The sequence below is a fragment of the Sceloporus undulatus genome, chromosome 4, assembly GCF_019175285.1.
Source record: "Sceloporus undulatus isolate JIND9_A2432 ecotype Alabama chromosome 4, SceUnd_v1.1, whole genome shotgun sequence".
Classification (NCBI taxonomy): Eukaryota; Metazoa; Chordata; class Lepidosauria; order Squamata; family Phrynosomatidae; genus Sceloporus; species Sceloporus undulatus.
This window is the reverse complement of record NC_056525.1, coordinates 52559579-52578859: the sequence shown is the minus strand read 5'-3', so window position 1 is coordinate 52578859 and position 19281 is coordinate 52559579. Positions and strand designations below refer to the sequence as shown.

The 19281-nt window shown below is 40.1% G+C and overlaps 1 protein-coding gene across 3 annotated transcripts in view; it reads right to left on the bottom strand.

The window, feature by feature from the left end:
• Positions 1–5472: 5472 nt before the first annotated feature.
• INKA2 (inka box actin regulator 2) overlaps positions 5473–19281 on the bottom strand; it is a 49245-nt gene continuing 35436 nt past the window's right edge. For 2 of the 3 annotated variants that reach the window (XM_042464585.1, XM_042464583.1), the window contains exon 2: positions 5473–7396. In XM_042464585.1, the coding sequence (XP_042320519.1) occupies positions 6350–7396 (1047 nt within the window). In that variant the 3' untranslated portion in view covers positions 5473–6349. Of the gene's footprint in view, positions 7397–10653; positions 10798–19281 lie in introns of those variants that run through there. The other variant, XM_042464584.1, reaches the window with a different exon arrangement.

Sequence of the window (19281 nt, the reverse complement as noted above, 5' to 3'; positions counted from 1 at the left end):
TCGCCTTTTCCAGGCTTCTTGAAGAATTTTTCCAATCGCTCCATGTCTGCCTTCTCTTGTAATTCGGGTCCTGTTCCATATTCCCACATGTCAGGGATTTGAAGGGTTAAAACACAGCACACAGGAAAATGCTTGATGTTTGTGTGTTTGACCATGAGCATTCAGCAGAAGGACAAGGTTGATCAGCACAGTTGATGCTCATTGGCTCAAGGACACTTTAGTGTCTAGGTGCACGTAGCCATGGATGATGAAACCATGTGTCTGGATTGCACAGGAGACACATGACATGGTTACACACCTGAACTCACTGGGTTTGGGAGACCACATGGTCTGGAGACTATATAAACCTAGGGGTTGCAAGGGATAGCTTGTGGGTTTGAAGTAGGAGTTGGATTGGTATGTTTTGGAGTTTTAGAGATCTGGTTTTGTATTATAGCACTGTGAATAAAGAGCACTTTGGGGACTTTGTTTCTCTGGTGGTTTATCAGAAGAAGCTACAGCATCAGTTTGCTGTGTGTTCCCAGAGGTTCCAGCATTGCTGCAGTTCCTGGAAGACATCCAGTTGCTGTCATCCCAATTGGACTTTGGAGCCACGCTTCAGCTTCTGGAAATTGCCAGCTCTGCTACAAGGGTCTGATTTAACCCCAGGACTCGTTTGAGTTGCTGACAGTGGTTGTTGGACCCCAGCAGTTGCGCTGACACCACACTTTGACCTTTTGATCCTACCACAGTCCCTCTAGGTTCTCCTCTCCGCTAGCCTCCACACTTCTCCAGACTTTCTCCAAATGGGACCCCAGTTCCCCTTCTATCCTTGTGTCCCTAGTTTTGACTTCCACATGTAGGCTGACCCGCAGGAGTCCAAACCTTCCTTGTAGGGATACAGGCACACCCCTTCTCCCTGGGCTTCAGTGTACCTCTTCTGTCCCTCTCCCAACTACGTCTGCACACACCAATTTTCTGTGTCTTTCACCTCTCCTCCGGAGCAGATGTCCCTCTCTTTTTATAGATCCCCTCATCAAGTCTGCTCGCTCTCCTCCCCCCTCTCACGGGTCCTCATGCCCTCCTTCTTCTTGGGTGTAATCCTCTATAGCTTCTCTTGGACCCACCCAATCAACCTGAGCTTCTGTCTCACCGGCCGGGTCATAGCCGGAAAACAAACAAACTGGCAGCCAGTGAAGGTGTCTCAACAGAGGCATTGTGTGATCTCTTGAACCTGTCCCCATTAACAGCCTGGCTGCAGCTCTGTGGACCAGCTCACATTTCTGAACACTCTTCAAAGGCAGACCCAAGTAGAGTGTGCTACAGTAGTCCAAATGGAATGTAACCTAGGTATTTACCACCGTGGCTAGATCTCATATCTTAAGAAATGGGTGCAGTTGGCACACAGGTTTTAAGCTATACAATCAGCACTACAAATGAATCCCTCAATATGCCCCCATAGAAAGATGGTGGGATTGTAAATATTGGGGTTTTCAATCTTTCACTGGCCTCGCCTCTCTGTAATAAACTACAGCAGCCACAACTCTTTAACATACTTGTAAAAGATTAATTGGTTCAATTCCCCTTTGTATATCTTTTCTTCTCTTTCTGCTTGAAGAAAAAGAAAACTAAACTGTGGCACAGTGCAAACTGCCAAAAAATGATGGCCTGCTAGTGCCTGTTTTTCCGCCGGAGGGAAGCCACAGCCACCAAACTGCGCGGCTTCCCTCTGGCAGAAAAAGAACCCACGAAAATGGGTTCTTTTTATGCCGCAGGGGCGGCCTAACAAGTGCACCACAGGCACACTAGTTACATAAGTGCCGCATGGCACTTACGTAACAATGACGGCACTTTGTAAATTTTGCTCGTGCAGGCAAGAATTACTAGCTTTATTCCCACCCACCAACCCATGTATCAACAGTCAGAAAGTCATCAAAACCAGCACATTTTGAGGACTATCTGCTAGGGTCCTCCAGAGGTCACAGTGCTTCTATAATAATTTTGCATCTAGTTATTCAAACTGGAAACCAGAGGAAATGGAAATTAAGGAAATACATCATGCAACAAATAGGTAAAGAGGGGGAGAGGGGAAAAAAACCTGTTGATAGCTTAATCAAGTCATACTATAAACCTGAAGCTAAACTTGCTTCTGTTGAACCTTTGTGGTTAGCTGTGCAGTTGTTGTTGTGTAGCTTCAAGCCATTTCTGACTTATAGCAACCCTAAGGCAAATTTATCATGGGGTTTTCTAGGCAAGATTTGTTCAGAGGAGGTTTGCCATTGCCTTCCCCTGAAACTGAGAGCATGTGACTTGCCCAAGGTCACCCCATGGATTTCTTGTGTTTATAATCTGATGACTTTTTATATTTTTATATTTTTATCTATACCTTTTCAGCTAATATTGTGAACTGCTTTGAGTCCCAGTTTTGGGAAGAAGTCAGCATATAAACAAATCAATAAACAAAGTACCAGACAGTAAGAGATCAAGCAAATGTATGATTTTTGGGCCACAAGGTCTTTGGAGAATGCTAGAATGGACACAGTTACCTAAGTGTGTACACCTCTGAAAATTCAGACTCTGGTCCATAAAAAAAAAGGCAATGCAGAGACAGCAGAGGAAACTTGGGGTCCAGTCATCTTAAGGAAATGGTTCAAAGGCTGCAGTACTGAAAGCAGTTATATACACTGTTCCTTGCAAGAGCCTTGTGAATTTCTCCTTTCCTCAGAAGCTTTTAATGTTCCCATAACTAAGGGAAATGTCAACCATTTGGCTGTTCTTGTGGGTTTCTCAACAGCTACATGGTGTAAGGCAGAATTTCCATTTGCAGTCTTTTATCTCTTTAATATCTCCCCCCCCCCCCCGCCCCATATCATATAAAAGGGACAGTGTTCTGATGCCTTTAGTGCAGCTGTTAGGGGAAAGGCAGAAAGAGCCAAAGGTCTCTTTCTCAGGAGAAGTTCCAGTTGGCTTCCTTGTCAGACAGCAGGGGAACAGTGTTGCTGACAGCTGTTGTACTGGGGGCTTAACCTATTTGTGAGGAGCCATGTGTCATGGCAAAATGAGTTCCTATTACCTTATTTATAAATCCTGGAGTCACAAGGCTTGAGTGGCTGCATGTGAACAAGCTGATTGGGTAACGATTTTCAACAAAGAGGGAAAATGACAGAAAGCTGTTTAATGTTGCATGGAAATAATCTTGAAATGCTTTTTTAAAAATGCTGCCTGCAAACTCAGTCAGTTTCATCCTGTTACCTACAGGAACCCTCATTATGGATCCTCTATCCATATCTGCTACAAGATTATTCTTTACTATTTCTTTCATGAGTCCTATATGGAGATGTGTGCTCTTTAGGTGCCAAGCTCCTTTCCTCCATGCTCTGCATCTCTCCAATTCTTTTCAAAAATGTTGTTAAAGAATAAGAGACAGAGAGCAATGTAGTAGTTGCTCATAGACCTGTCCTCCATAAATTTTGATTGTTTTTGCTTAAAGCCATATCAGATGCAAAATACACATCACAGAGTTAATTCTTTATGCCATGCTTTTGTTTTTGAACTCCCAGGCAGAATGGATGGAGAATATGTAACACTTTCATCACAAAACTAGTCTTTGCTCAGTATTTTTTCATCCTCGGGAAAAATCTGGAGTTCCTATATCTTCTCTATGGTGAATGAAAAAGCAGGTTGATAAGGGTAGTTTTTTTAACTTGGAAAATGACCAGAGAGAAAGAAATGAACAGTGTTTCCTTCTCCCTCCTCCTGCTCAGACTCACAGTTTGCTCTGTCTGCTTCAGGTTAAAGAAGGAAAGGAGAAAGTAAAAACTCACTTATAATCTTTATAGAACTTCCATTAGATTCGTATGCTGAGCTAGTGGCTATCATACTATCTTAGGACTTTATCACATGAGGCTAAAAAGCAGAATTTTAACAGGATGAAAATGTCTTTGGCCAGCACTTGTTACACGACTTCATGTCTGTCCTGTTTCTGAATTGCATTCCATTAGTTACCATAGTACACTTTTCCACTGATGGGCAAAGCCCATCAATAGGCTCCCAATTTTGCTACTCCATTTTGGTTCATTTAACTGTAGTTCTGCTTCTCAAGCAGTTGTGTGGTATGAGTGGGCATGACTCTGCTCCTCTCCGCCTCACAGCAACTGCAGCCCCCAACAGCTTCCCAAAGCTGGTTTCTGTGTGCACATTCACACAGCAGCTGGTTTCAGGAGACAATTGGTGGCCATAATCACTTTCATGGGGCTGTTATGTGAATGTGCCCCATGCTTTGGGAAGGGAGGGGGGAAGAGGCATGATTGTGGCTACTAACTACCTGCTGAAGCCAGCTGCTGTGCGCACATTCACAAAGCAGCCAGCTTCCAGAGGTGATTGGCAGCCACAATTGCATTTTCCTCCTGGAAGGCAGCATTTGACAGTGTAAAAAACAGATCACATGACCATGGATCACCAAAATACTATTATGGGGTATCGTGTGATAAGAAATGATTGCAAACTGATATGCTTCCATTCTTAAATTAATACAGTTGTAGTGAGACAGCAGGCTGGTGTGATAAAGTCCTTGATCTGAATCCAACTAGCATTTCCTTTGTATGAAGTACTTGTACTTAATAGAAAGGTAACAAATATCCAGCTATTATGTGTGCTAAGATATAGTTAACAACCATTTGAAAGAATAGAATGTTCTCTTATAAGGTGGGGTGGGAAATAAGAGAAAAAAGCCTTCTGATATCTGGGACCAGAAAATGTGGATGCATATTTCTATGCCCATAGTAGCTCCTCTGCCAATTTTTGATTCCTTGTAAGGGCAAAAAGTAGTGCTTGTCTTGAGCCTATGTTTAATTTATTTGAGGTTGGGGAATAGCCCAGATACATTCTCTTGTTGGCAATTCCAACTTGTTTGTTTTATAGAGCTGAAGCAGGATGATCATTTCATTAGATAGTGCTGACTTTAGTATTTTTTATTTTTGCACCTCTCTGTGGTTTAGAAAGTTTGAAAAGTGTGTATTACTGTGTAGTAGTGCTCTTAAATAAAAATAAAAATAATGCAAGGGCAGATTCCAATGCAAAGGAATAGAGGATGTGTGAGTCTGATACTCCCACTTACAGACTTTCTTTCTTATGTTTGTGACAACAAGGCTATACCTTCAAAATGTGAACCAACAATAAGGGACTGGTGTTTCTAATCATAGCTTTCCTTGCTGTTTCACAGTCCTGCATTTTATTTAATCCATTCTGGTTGTAGAACTCTCCTCATTTGCAATGGCTTTCCTGGTACTCACAAAAATTCCACCCAAACATAATAATGATGTCCAGTTCTTTGTTATACTATGTGCACAAATATAAACAAATAAACACATGTATGTATGAATGAGAGCGGGAATGGAGGGGTGATTACCCTCCTGCAGCTGCATTTTGTATTTAGTCTGCAAGTTTATCACAGCGTACAAACAGGCCCACCTCACTAGAAATGAAGAGAGGAACATCACTTTATTAATACACTCTTGGAGAGTGGACCACAGGAGAACTAATTCTCACAAGGCTAAAGCCGTACACAACAAGAAATGCAAAATAAAACAACAAAACTAGATAAAAATCTATTGCAATGTGGGACTTCAGTGTGGCATCAAGAATTTAAGGCTTTGAGGGCAAAATGAACAGGTGAAGAACTTCTGCTAATCCTAAAGTTGCTGTGACAGGATGGCTAGTTACTACATAGCACTCTTTAGACACATTCTAATACAGTAAAGATCATGTGGGGTGAATTGGAAATAATGCTTTTAAAAAAGAACTGTCAAAATGCAATGTGATGACTGGCTGTACCAAATTCACTCAGCCATTATTCAAGTCAGACAGTCTTTCTATTCTTACAGATTCATGCCTCACTCTTAATTTAACTATTAAGTGCTTATTCATTTGCCTGGTACAAAAACCAGGATTTAGTGCACACAAGGAAATAATGAATTAATACACACACACACACACCATACAAATACACACACACGTCTAACATTCTGTTGCTACTTGAATTAGAAATGAACTGAATATGTTTGGCAAACCTGAAGCCTTTATAGGTGGAAAAATTGAGGAACTGGCTAAGACACTCCTCTGACATCCACCCACCACAAATTATGAAGGGCTCTCTCTAGCATTAGCTTTGGAGAGCTTTTCTATACAATCAGATTCCCTTTATCAAACAGGTGTGGTAAACAAGCTGTGTTGTGGAAATGATTTGTGTCCATATGCTTCATGAAGACCACCTTATCCATCCTTTTTTCACACTACTCCATGTATGACAAATAGTTTGTCTCTTGGTTGGGACTGAACAGTTTTGGCAAATGAGATGATGAGTCTTGGAAATTCAGACCCACACAGCTGTGTTAAAATCAAACCCAGCCTGAGTGTGCTCTATTGTGTTGTGGATCTTCTTGACATAGTGTTTGGCCTTGGCCTTGTTTGTTTCTTTCTTTTGGCACCTTTCTGCTTTGTCATGAGTGTTTGATATGTTCCCATGGACTGGGAAATAAAAGGTCCCCTTCTGTTTGTTTAATTTTTTGGGCCTTTTTAAGATTTCAGTCTCTTTGTCTTCCGTTGGCAACCAGCAAGGTTTCTCCTTGAGCAACCTGTCTCGGTCTGGCCGAACGCTCCTTAAGAACTTCTTGAAGATATTGGTTGTGAGGGAAAACTTTCTGTAGAACTCCTGAGACTTGCTGCTTGACAAGGGTGTCTCATTCTTCTCTCCTTTTTTGTCTATCTCAGGCAAATCCAACCAGTTTCCAACCAAATCAGCAAAGATATTATCACCCAGAACCAAAGGCTGTCGATTCCTGCTTTGGGACATGAGTGACGAAGTCCAGTCATTGGTTTCATCAGAAAACTGGCACTCTCCACAACCTGATTTACTATCAGAGAAGCTGCTTGTGTCTTGGGAAAACCAACTCCTACTCATGTGCTCACTGGATGATTCAAGTGTCCTCGGTGAATGATACTCTGCAGTGCTCACTGTCGATGAAGGTCCACTGGCATAATAGTACTCCTCACTACCTATGCTGTTAAGGGATGATGCCATCTGCCCATGGCTACTGTCTGGCAAAGTAATGTGGTAAAGTGGGCTGGTGGATTGTGACACCTGAGTAGAGCACAAGGAGGATGAGGAACTGCAGCCATCCAAATAACTACTTCCCAGCAGTTTCTCATTCTGTCTGCTGGTTTCCCGCCTTGCCCTTGGCACCTCTTTATTGTTTTGACAATATTGATGGTGCCCAGTTCCTGAAACTTGGTTTGGGTTGCTTGAAATCTCCAGCTGCTCCAAAGCTGTCTGGACTTGGAGGAGTTTCAGCTCTTGCAGTGCACCCATCATGCAGTTCATCTGTTCATGCAGTCCATCCCCAACCTCCTTCATGGATAACTGTGAGAAGGGGAGAAATGATAATATCACATCAGTGCAAAAGAAGTGAAAACATATCTCACTGATATAGTTAAAAAAGAGAAAAAAAAATAAGCTAGCTTATTTGTGACTTCCATAGGCCTAAATGTCATACATGACACTGATTTTTTTTCTAGATATAGAAAAATAAAGGGCGATCCAACCCAGCCCCCTGCCATGCAAGAATACACAATCAAAGCACTCCTGACAGATAGCCATCCAGCCTCAGTTTAAAAACCTCAAAAGAACTAGACTCCACCACAGTCTGAGGCACTGTTAAACAGCTCTTAATGTCAGGAAGTTCTTTCTAATGTTTACGTGGAATCCCTTTTCCTGTACTGTACCTTGACTCGATTGCTCTGTACCCTAGTCTCTGGAACAACAGAAAACAAGCTTGCTACATCCTCAGTATAACAACACTCCAAATGTTTAAACATGGCTATCATGTCACCTTTTAACCTTCTCTTCCCCAGGGTAAATATATCTAGTTCCCTAAGCCACTTCTCATAGGGCATCTTTTACCATTTTGGTCGCCCTTCTCTGGACACACTCCAGCTTGTTTACATACCTCTTGAACAGCATTATTCAGAAATGGACACAGTATTGCAGGTGAGGTCTGACCAAACCAGAATACAGTGGTACTATTACTTCCCTTGATCCCTGTATTCCCATTGATTAATCATATGGGCTTTTTAAAGCTGTTTAAGCTGTAAGTACCTTACACTTCTCCCTGTTGAAATTAATTTTGTTAGTTTTGGCCCAGCTTTCTAATCTGCAAAGGTCATTTTGAATTCTGATAATGTCATCTGGGGTATTAGTTTGGTGTCATCTGCAAATCTGATAAGCATGCCCTCAGTTCTATCATCCAAGTCACACAAGTACTGTTAAAGATGTTGAACAGCACTGGGCCTAGGACAGAACCCTGTGGCACCCTCCTAGTCACTTCTCTCCAAGCTGAAGAGGAACCATTGATAAGCCTCTTTTGGAAAGAAGACAACATCTTATCTTTTTCTGGTTATTTTTATGTGCTTGTGGGAGAGATTATAAGATTAAAACATATATCTGAAATACTTGTTTGTCATTTTTCCCACTGCAGGTTTTGATTTTATTTCTCATTTCAGGTGTTGATTTTATTAATCAGTTTCCACTTTCTATATGCTGTCCAATCAATCACATTTTAGTTCTACAAAGAAGCACCCATGAGGGTTATTCCAGATAACAAGTACATTTCTTATTTTCCATTTATTTTTCCACCACCCCACCCGTATAGATTCAGCAAGCATTAATGGTTCCTTATAAAGAGTAGATGAAGTGATAAATCTGTCTATGGATGATATTGCAGGTTGAGTATCCCATATTTAAAATGCTTGGGACTGGAAGTGTTCCAGCTTTTGGATTTTTTCATATTTTCAAATATTTGCACATACATAATCAAATATCTTGGAGATGGAATCCAAGTCTAAACATGAAATTCATTTATCTTTCAGGTTATCTTACACACAAAGCCTGAATATTTTAAAAATATTTTTGTGTATGAAGCAACATTTATGTACACTGAACCATATGAAAGGAAAGATGTCACTATCTCAACAACCTATGAAAAAAGTTTTGGGTTTTGGAGGGTTTTGGATTTTCAGGTAAGGGATACTCAACCTGTACTGCAAAATTCCTGGTACACAGAAAGCTAGCATGTAAGGAATAATTGGTCAGAATCATTCTCCCTGACATGACAGTTTTTGTATCTGCAAGGAATGCTTTTGTAGGGAGGAGCATTTAGTAATGTGGGCTCCCACCTGCAATCTGAAATGACAGTGTCCAGTTACTGGCTTATCACCCTATCAGCCATTTATCATAAGGAGGCCTTTAATTCAGATTTGAATCAAAGTCATTTTGTTTAACGATCAAATGTCTGAAATGTTCAGCCAGGATGGCCACTGGGGGATTATAAGAGCTACAGTGAAACAAAGTAACTTTCTGAAGATTAGGTTTTAATATTGTAGTGCAAGTTAAGAAATGATACAAATGCACATATAAATTGTAAATTAAGGTAGTGATTATTGTATTTGAAAAGCACAAACAAATCCATCAATTTAAGAAGCAACAGCAGCAACAAAACCAACAGATTATTTTTGCTTCAGACCGGACCTATCATTAGCATGCTTTTTTCCCCCTGTTACTTATGTGGCCATGACTTACATGGCCATGATAAACATGTCAGCTATTTTTCTCCAGCTTCTAAATTCTTCGCTCTGCCCTTTCCCTATACATTTTCTCTTACAGAGGAACCAGATCTCGTTCCCAAAGTGGCATCAATAAAGCAAATGGGCCATACTTCCCAACAGCTGCCACTACTCACTCTCTCCTCTCTCAGCAGCAGGGCTGAAGGGAAAGATGGAATTCTTTGATGTGCTGAGGTTTACTGCTGGGTTCACAAAGGCACTGAAGAAAGGGGTGAAGAAAGCCTGCATCTATATGTATGTTATCATATATTGTTCAAAAGCTCCCTGCAGTCTGTTTTTGGGGTCTTTCACTTGACAGCTGTCCCTTTAACACCTGTGTGTAGGCTGGCCATCACTTCAGCATGGATTAACTGCCCATCCTTTTGCTACATTAACTCAGCTGCCTGCCCTTCCCCGTTTCCTTGGAAGCAGAGAACTGCAAGACCTTTTTGGATCAAACAAACAAATGCTCTGCAAAAACAGGGTACAAAAACCACTCTGTGCATCCTATATAAGTGTGCCCCCTCCAGCAGAATTAAAGTTAAGAACTGGACCACAGAGAAACAGTTGAAGCAGAAGCAAGAACTCACTCAGCCTACTAGAATGGGAATAAATGCATGCTTCCCTAATTTCTCCTTGTATTTTACAAGTCGCGCTTCTCACTTAGGCTGGATCTGTACTGCTGAAATAACCCGGTTTGACACTGCTTTACTTGGCCTGGCTCAAGGCTGTGGAATTCTGGAAATGGTAGTTTGTTGTGGCCCCAGAGTGTCACAACAAACTACCATTTCCAGAACTCCACAACCTTGAGCCAAGCCAAGTAAAGCAGTTTCAAACTAAGTTATTCCAGCAGTGCCAATCCAGCCCTAGTCTGCTGTCACAGCCAAAGAAAGCTATATCAACCCTTTGCAGAAGCAACAGCCATATTCTTACAAGAGCATAGCTTGTCCATTTCCCCTGTCCCCAACTGCCCAGAGCCCCATCTGTCCCTCTAAGCCTCACAGAAAACTATCCCCTTACCTCTTTCCAGATTTGCCGAACTGCCTCTTGTCCTAACATTTCTTGCCTCATTAATGGAATCCCCCTTTTATCAGGAGCTTTGCAAAGCTAGCTTTGGGAACAGCCTGGATCCCCATTGGACACTTTCCATCAAATCCCCTCGCAGGCCAAGTGGTGTAATCGAGCAATGATGAGTGACAAGGCTCCTCCAGTAATGACTAGGGCTGATAGGGAAAGTCAGCATATGCTGGATAGCTGTGCTGTTCACTTCATTGATTCAATTAACTCCCATTTTGGGGAGGGAGAGGAGCAGATGGGAGAGAGTATCATCAGAAAGCCAGCCTCATGTGACAAGGATCTATTAGGAATTATTAATATTTCAGAGGCACTCATTTCCAGCTTTGTCTCAAGAGTGAGATTATAACAAAGAAACAAAATGTTGAGAATCTAGTGCAGTAGTCCAGATTTAGCACTCCTACCACTATGGCCTGTGTTTAATTCTCTGTCAAGGGAAATGCCTATCCCTTCATTTTTATTTTTTATAAAGGCACAATATATGTTTTGCATTATATGCCCCTAGATGTTGTTCTTGTTGTGTGCAAGTCATTTCTGACTTATAACAACCCTAAGGTGTACCTATCACAGGGTTTTCTTGGCAGAATTTGTTCAGAGGGGCTTTGCCATTGCCTTCCACTGAAGCTGAGAGAGTGTGACTTGCCTAAGGCCATCCAGTGGTTTCCATGACCAAACAGTGATTTTGCCTTTGGCTGAATTATTCCTGAATTACTCCTTTTAATGCTGTTTGTGTCCAGAGATTTGAAAAGTTAATTTTTGGACTACAATTTCAGAATCCCCAGCTAGTAAAATGTGAATGTAAAGCTGAGCTCAAAGAGGTCAATGAATGTTGCAAACATTTTTGCATCCTCTTCCTGTATATGCTACCCTACTGCACAAAAGGATATGAAAATGTTTGGAAAGGGGGAACATATCTCACTTTCAGGGAAACTGGGCTGATGTGTGGTATATCTGCTTCTATTTTATCATATTCCCCATACCACTTTACAAGGAGAGTAAACCATTTGTTTCATTTGCTCAATGAGGCTGCTGAGTGACTACCTCCTATAGAGATATCATCACATTCATGCTCATCTTGCAAAGGAGACTGGGAAAAAATAAACAGTGCCAAGGTACTAAGAGAAAGCGATACAAGAAGGACATTAAATAGTAATGAAAAAGGTACCACTTAGCATTTTCAAGGGAGACTGAACCTCTTGAAAGTACTCATTCTATTCTGAACATTTTGGAGAGCATAAACCAAGAGCATTACAAAACAGAGATACAGTAGTTTGGATGTACTTCCAAGCCCTGAAGTAAAATGCAGGGGTGTGCGGCTGCATTCATATGCTGTGGATGGTCTTGCCCTAGGCAACTGGTTGGTCAATGTGTGAACAGAATTTGCATGATTTTTCTGTTCTTATAACCTATCAAGCAATCATTTACTGGCTTTCCCCATATTTCAATTGATTCTGCAAACTTTCCATGCTGGCTGTTCAAGATGGGGCAAAACTGATCCTCCTAATGCAACCTGAGTACAATGCTATGTAATATTGAGATACAATGTGTCCCATGCTATTTGGTTAAGCAGCCAGTTAACAATATACTCAGCCATGAATCCCACTATATTCAAGCACACCTACTCCTAATAAGTGTGCATAAAATTGTAGTCATGCATGATTTTTTCCCCTCAGACATCTATGTTCAGCAGGACTGAATCTCTAGAGCAGGGGTTCCTAATCTTTTTGACTCAAGGAGCCCTTTTTTCTATGGCAGAGCCTCTAAGAGGTTTACCTTATGTCTTACAGTATAAGAATATATTCAGTATAAGAATATATACAGTATAAGAATATATTCTTATCTTTAATTTCATTCAATTTTAATTTCTTTCATTTTCCTGGAGTGGCCGTGAAACACCTGGGAAGTGCACAGTTGGGAACCACTGGAGCACAGGTTGGCAACCACTGCTCTAGAGTAAGCATTACTGTAGCCTTAATCAAGCTTTCAATGCAATATTTGAATTTATGATGGCTTGTTATATAATTTCAAATTTAGATTGCACTTCAACATTAAAAAACAACAACAACTCTCAGACACAGAACCAGCAGGATGCTGCTAGAGAGGCACTCAGCAAAAATTATGCAAGGGTTGTTACATAAGCTACCCCGCAGCAAGATGTCCAATGGCACTAGATCTTGCGTTTTCCACTTACAGGGAGAGCATACTGTGAAATCAACTAAATATCACAAGACGCTGCAAGGGAGATCAAACAATAGCTAATTAAAAGCATGTCTTACTTCTCATTAGACACTTTTCATCACCTAACTGTAGGACTAATTGCTTCCAGCTGATAAAATGAGACTTTGATAGCGTTATCAGTCTGAATATAAATAAATAAATAAATAAATAAATAAATAAATATTTTTATCCTGCCTCTTCCAAGGATCAAAGTGGCATACAATAACAACATACAACACAGTAAAATACATCCCATTACCTCTTCATAAAATAATCCACATAATTCATCCAATAAAATTGTAAATACATTTAAAATTATTAAACATTACACATTAACCTTAAAACATTAAAACATTAAAACCAACAGAACAGAACATCATGGGCAGTCTTTGGGGCAGTCCGTATCACTAGGTTGGGTTAATTAATCAGGGAAGGCCTATCAGAAGAGATCAGATTGACAGCCTTTTGAAAGCTGTCAAGATTTGTAATTTGTCGGATCTCTTCTGACAGGCCGTTCCATAATTTAGGAGCGGTAGATGAAAAGGCCCTCTGGGTAACTGCAGCCAATATGGTCTTCATTGGCTGTAATAAGTTTTCCCAGAAAACCTAAGCGTGTGAGGCGGATTATATGGAAGGAGACATTTCCGTAAGTAGGCTGGACCCAATACCTTGTACTGTGATAAAACTAATAGGTAGTCAGTGGAGAGATTTTAAAATCAGTGTTATATGGTCACCTCTAGATTTCCTGGTGAATGATTCCATGGTGTTTTCAGGCAAATAGGTATAGAATTTACTTTGTTGAGCTAAAAACTCCCGGAATCCTGCAGCCATCATGGTTGATGGGAAATGTAGTCCCCAAAGTCACTTTTCCAAGCTCTGGGCTTTCAGGACCCTGTGGACAAGTCAATCTCCATGGGTTTTTTTCTTTGAGTGGGTGTATCTCCTTCATCTCACACTTCCCACTGTGTGTCTGAGGAGTTTAGGGTTCATAGCTGGCATACTCTTGGATATTCCCCACTTAAATAGACCCTTCAATTGATTGTTGAAGGGTGAGAACATAAACGTAAAACATAAAGTCTTTTTGTATTGTTCTGTGTTCTATCTAATCACCACTGCTTGGCAGAAGAAGATCAGTAGTAGATGGAATGCAGGCAGAAGCCACATAACTGAAAGCTCTGGGAAAGTGTTTGTGTTGCTCTAAACTTTAGAGTCTAAAGTGATGAGAAGAATCATAGCTCATGATTGCCTGGCTTATAGGGCTGCACTGATGTTTCTTCTTATATGCATAGCAATATGATTGTGTATGATGGTGCCTTCAAGTTGCCTGTCAACTTATGGTGACACCATGAATTTTTCAGCATTTTCTTAGGCAAAGAATATGCTTAAGATGGATTTGCCAGTTCTTTCCTCTTTACAGTACCTGATATTTGTTGGTAGTCTCCCATCCAAGACTGCCAGATTAGGCCTAGAAAAATATGGTTTCCATTAAAGGAGAGATAGAGATAGCAGGGACGTAGCCAATCTTGGGGTCCGGACCCCCCCTTCCATTAGCAAAATGATGGTGTGTGCTGCTGCACTGCCACACCCAACGCCCACATATAAGGGTGTCACTTACCCCCCCCCCTTCCTAAAATCCTAGCTACAGCCCTGGAGATAGTGATTATAATGACTCCTTCTGCACACAGGCAGGTGAACAGTGCTGGTCAGTGGATACACTGGTAAGCCATCCCTGCTGTGTTGGAAGCCTTAATGATATATTTGAGAAATATATCAGAAAAATTATATCTTCAGAGAAACCAACAAGTTTAGTTTATAAATGCTTGCTGAAAAGCACTAGATTTGAGTTAATAGAGTTAGAAAGGAGTGCAAATCAACCAAAGATAAATTGCCCTTCACTATCTAAAATTTCTTTAGACCTAAAAGTATGCCTTGTCCAGCAGAAAAAGAACAGAAAATAAAGATGTTTCAAGTGTCCTGGACACCAGTATACCTGTTAAGAAAGAAACTACTTCAGCTAAATGTTAGAAACATTATGGCCTGTTACAGACTGCCAAAATAAAGCTGCTTCGGGTCTCTTTGGCGGTATGCTGTTTAAATTATGCATGCATCCTAAGAATCCGGAAGCTGCACCAAAGCTGCCCTCCAGTACTTAGGAATGGAGTGTGACTTTGGCCCAACCTCCGAACTCTTAGGACCCATGCATCATTTAAACAGCATACCTCCAAAGAGACCCGAAGCAGCTTTATTTTGGCAGTCTGTAACAGGTCATAATACAGATAATTCTCTGTGGTATGTTATATGGATGCGTTCAGTGTTTACTCCTTTTTGGTTGGATGCATTAATTGTGTATTGGAAATTAATTATGCATTAATGAATGTATTAATTATATATTAGAAGAATGAAGTAATTAATGTATTAACTACATATTCACCCAGGTTGGTTCCTGGGTTGGTGTGGGAATGAGCAGGTATACCCATCCCTGCACTGACTTGGGATTAGAACAGGCATGTGCTCCTTACCATGCTATGCTGTCACTTTGACTGAGAGGCACACCCATAGCTGTATCTTATGTGGAAATGGGGGGGAGGTGCTTCTCAGTTGGAATGATGTACTGTAAGATAAGGAGTACAGGGGGGCCGTGTAAACAGCTGGGGTTTGCCTTAGAGTTTCCAGGAAACTCAGCACGGGCCAAAAGGTCCAGGTTCCCCCCAGCCTTGTGTCATCAAGTTCAAACAATGCAGGCCAAATCCTCAAGGAGAACCTGGGCTTTTGGGGCTTTGTGGACAATCCCACTGTTACTTTTGCTTATACTCCAAAACTTGGAACATAAACTTTCACCCTTTATTGTTCCATGGTCAGAAAAATTTGCATTAACGTGTGTTTATAGATGCCAGCTTCCAAGAAAATGTATTTTAGGAAATATTGGTAGTTTATGTTAATGTATAAGCCTAGCCTTGTCCATATTCTATTCCTTTCCCCACTCTTTTTCTCTTTTCTTTTTAATTCTTATACTAGGAAATCTAGTAAAAAAAAATCCAGTTAATAAAAAAGTACTAGTAAACTCTAGATTCAACTACTCAGCCATGAAACTCAATGGCCTAACTTTGAAATCATTTTAAAACAGTCTAAAACTACTGAAACCATTAAAAACAACTTAATCACATCAACAAAATAAATCACATAAATCAAAAGATTAAAAACCAAGTCCTAATCTCAGTAAATCCCCAATGCTTGGGTGATCCAATCCCAAGAGAAAGGCAGGGTATAAATTCAATAAACAGACAAGCAAACAAACAACTTGGCACCAAAACATAGGAATGCTAATGCCAGTCAGGACTCCAAATAGAGGGCATTCCAAAGGCACTACAACAGAAAACCCTTCACCATGTCTCCTTGTGCTGAGTTGTTCCCAGTAATAGGACACAGAGAAGAAAGACCAAGAAGTTTTTAATGACTGGACATGTGTGTGTTTCTGCAGTATATATTGTCTCCCCCAATCAACTTCTGTAACTCAGGCCTAAAAATAGAGGTCATATTTAATTGAGGAACTGTCATTTTTTATTTAGGTTAGACTTATATAAACAGACACAATCTTTACATAATGTACACTGGAGGCAAAGTTCCCCTGAAGCTGACTGATACTTATGTATAATGGCATCTCCTGAACATGTTATCATTTTAGTTCACTATAGAAACTACTATCTCCTCTGAAAATCTGCACATGGAAAACATATCACCACTATATTTCACATACTGGAAGTGTGTTTCACATATTTCACATACATTTCTCAGTGGAAGAAAACACAGTGATAAAAGAAAAGAAACAAAATAGTTCTAAAATAGTTCTTCCTGGCACAACTCAAATGGGCTTTTTCACGCTGCACAATTACAGCATTATGAATCCAATTGCTATTGCAACATTCTATGGCATACTGGGATTTGTAGTTTGGTGCCAAACTATTGACCCCTGAAAGAAAATTCTGAATCCCCTCCCTAAACCGTAAATCCAAGGATTCCATAAAGTGGAACAAGATTAACAGAAAGCAGGATTATAGTGTAGCATGAAAGGACAATTCACATCATTCCCCATCTGTATGGCTATTGGTTGGGGGTGATGAGGATTGTAGTCCAATACATCTGGAGGACAGTGGGTTGGGGAAGGGTGGTCTATGTCTTTGCTACTTTATATGTACCCCTGGACTGATCTAGTCCATAATACATGTTCTATAAATTGCCAAAGATCAGATCATGGATATATAGGTGTTTTAACCTTTAAAGATATATAGGTTATTACACTTTTTGAATTGGAAAGGATGCATATGTAACACAGCAGCCCCACTTTTCAGATATCTTTTACTCAACAGTCAGTGATGTAGACTTGAGTCAACTGACTCATGATTGGATTTGGGCTTGACTCAGCAATAAATGATGCACTAGACTTGTATATTTTTAGTGACCAGCTAACTCAGCAGCATCACTGACTGTTGAGTCAGTTCCCACAACAGATCAAAGGAGTCTTCTAAAGTTTCTGAAAAGCTTTAGAAGGATCCTTCTGCCTCAGGTCCATTGCCTAAAACATTTGCTGTTCCTTTGCAATAATTTTTTAACCTAACTCTATGCATGTCTTCTTGATTTCCTAGATACTGAAACTGCCCCCCCCCCCCAAAACACATGCCATAACAACCTCCTTTTTCCTATTAAAGTTCATTCCCAGACTTGAGACTCAGCTTGAGACTTGAAGATAGAGACTTGAGGCTTGAATTGAGACTTGGAATAGAAGACATGAATGCATCACTGCCACTAGTAGGGAGGATATGACTCCAAGTTTTCTGTCAACTCCGCCCAATGCTGGCACTATGCTAGCAGTTGTATTTTTACCAGGACCTTGGTAAGGAAAGGCAGCTGAAACTTGCTAGATTTGAGCAGCCTCTTTCTTTAATGCCTTACTGCGTTCATGTCTGCCTGTGGCCTTCTCCCTCCTCCAACATCTGTGTATGGTGGATGGGAGAAAAGAGCATCAACCAGGCTTTGGAAACAAGTGGGCCCATCTTGAGCCTTTTGTTGATGCTAAGAGCTGTGTCAAAGCACTTGTCACATTCAGTTCCCGCTTCCTAGAAGCATCCTAGGAATCAGTCCAAGCCTGGCTTAAAGATAATCATCTATGGGAAGGGAACGCCAAGTCCATGAAATTGCCAACCAACAGTTAGCAGACTGAGCAGGTATTATTATTTCTAATTACAGTAATTATTTTTAAACACATTTCTTTGACTACGTAAATCTGTTTTCATGTCCTCTTTTTTTTGGCAGTGCTTAAGTGGCCAGTCTAATAAATCTTAATACATTTGTAGTGTATTATGTGAAATTATGTTTCAGGCAGCAATTATTTTAACTTACACATTTTATACTATAATATGAATTTCTTATAAACAGATTATGTTTTGATATATATAATGATGTCATATTTATATTACTTATTTAACTTATCAGTTAGTAAGCATTTTTCAGATGGCTTTTTGCCTGTTGTCAGCTCTACTATTCCAGTGTTCCACTAGATACCATAATAGGGAGGTACACATATTTATAGAAAGCCATTTGGGAAAACTTTAGCCCTGATCTGTTTGCAGCTCATGCTTGGAAGTAAATGTTGGTAAGACCTCTTCAAATTACCTCTAGTTTTTAACAAATGTTTTTATGAATTGTAGTATTTTTATTGTTTGATAATTTTTATCCTTTTAAACACTTCCTTGGTACATTAAAAATGAAAAAGAGTATATAAGTGTAGGAATAAACAAACAAATAGGTTATGGTTCCAGTTCTGAATATACAAACAAGCTTTAGGTTGAGATGAGTTCAGACTAGTTTTGAAAATTTGTAGATAACAAGTTGAGCCTCTTGTTATCCAAAATGCTCGGGACCAGAAGTGTTTGTCATTTTGGATTTTTTTTTTTGGAATACCTATATTTGCATATAAGTACATAATCAAGATATCTTGGAGATAGGACCCAAGTCTAAACACAAACTTTATATATTGTTATTGTTGTTGTTATTATTTTATATCCTGCTTTTCTACCAATATAGGGACTCATATACATGCTTCAAATACACATTATACTCATAGCATGAAGGTAATTTTATATAATATTTTTAAATAATTTTAGGCCTGATTCAACATTTGTGTACACTGAACCATCAGAAAAATGTTTCATTTTTTTGAATATTTCAGATTTTGGATAAGGGAGACTCAACCTGCATGTGGTTGTTTGTGAACTGCAAAGTGAATTATCTGTTTAAAATTTTAAATGGTGGGTACTTAAAATCAAATGAAACACGCTATACATATTTCACTTGCTTTTAAGT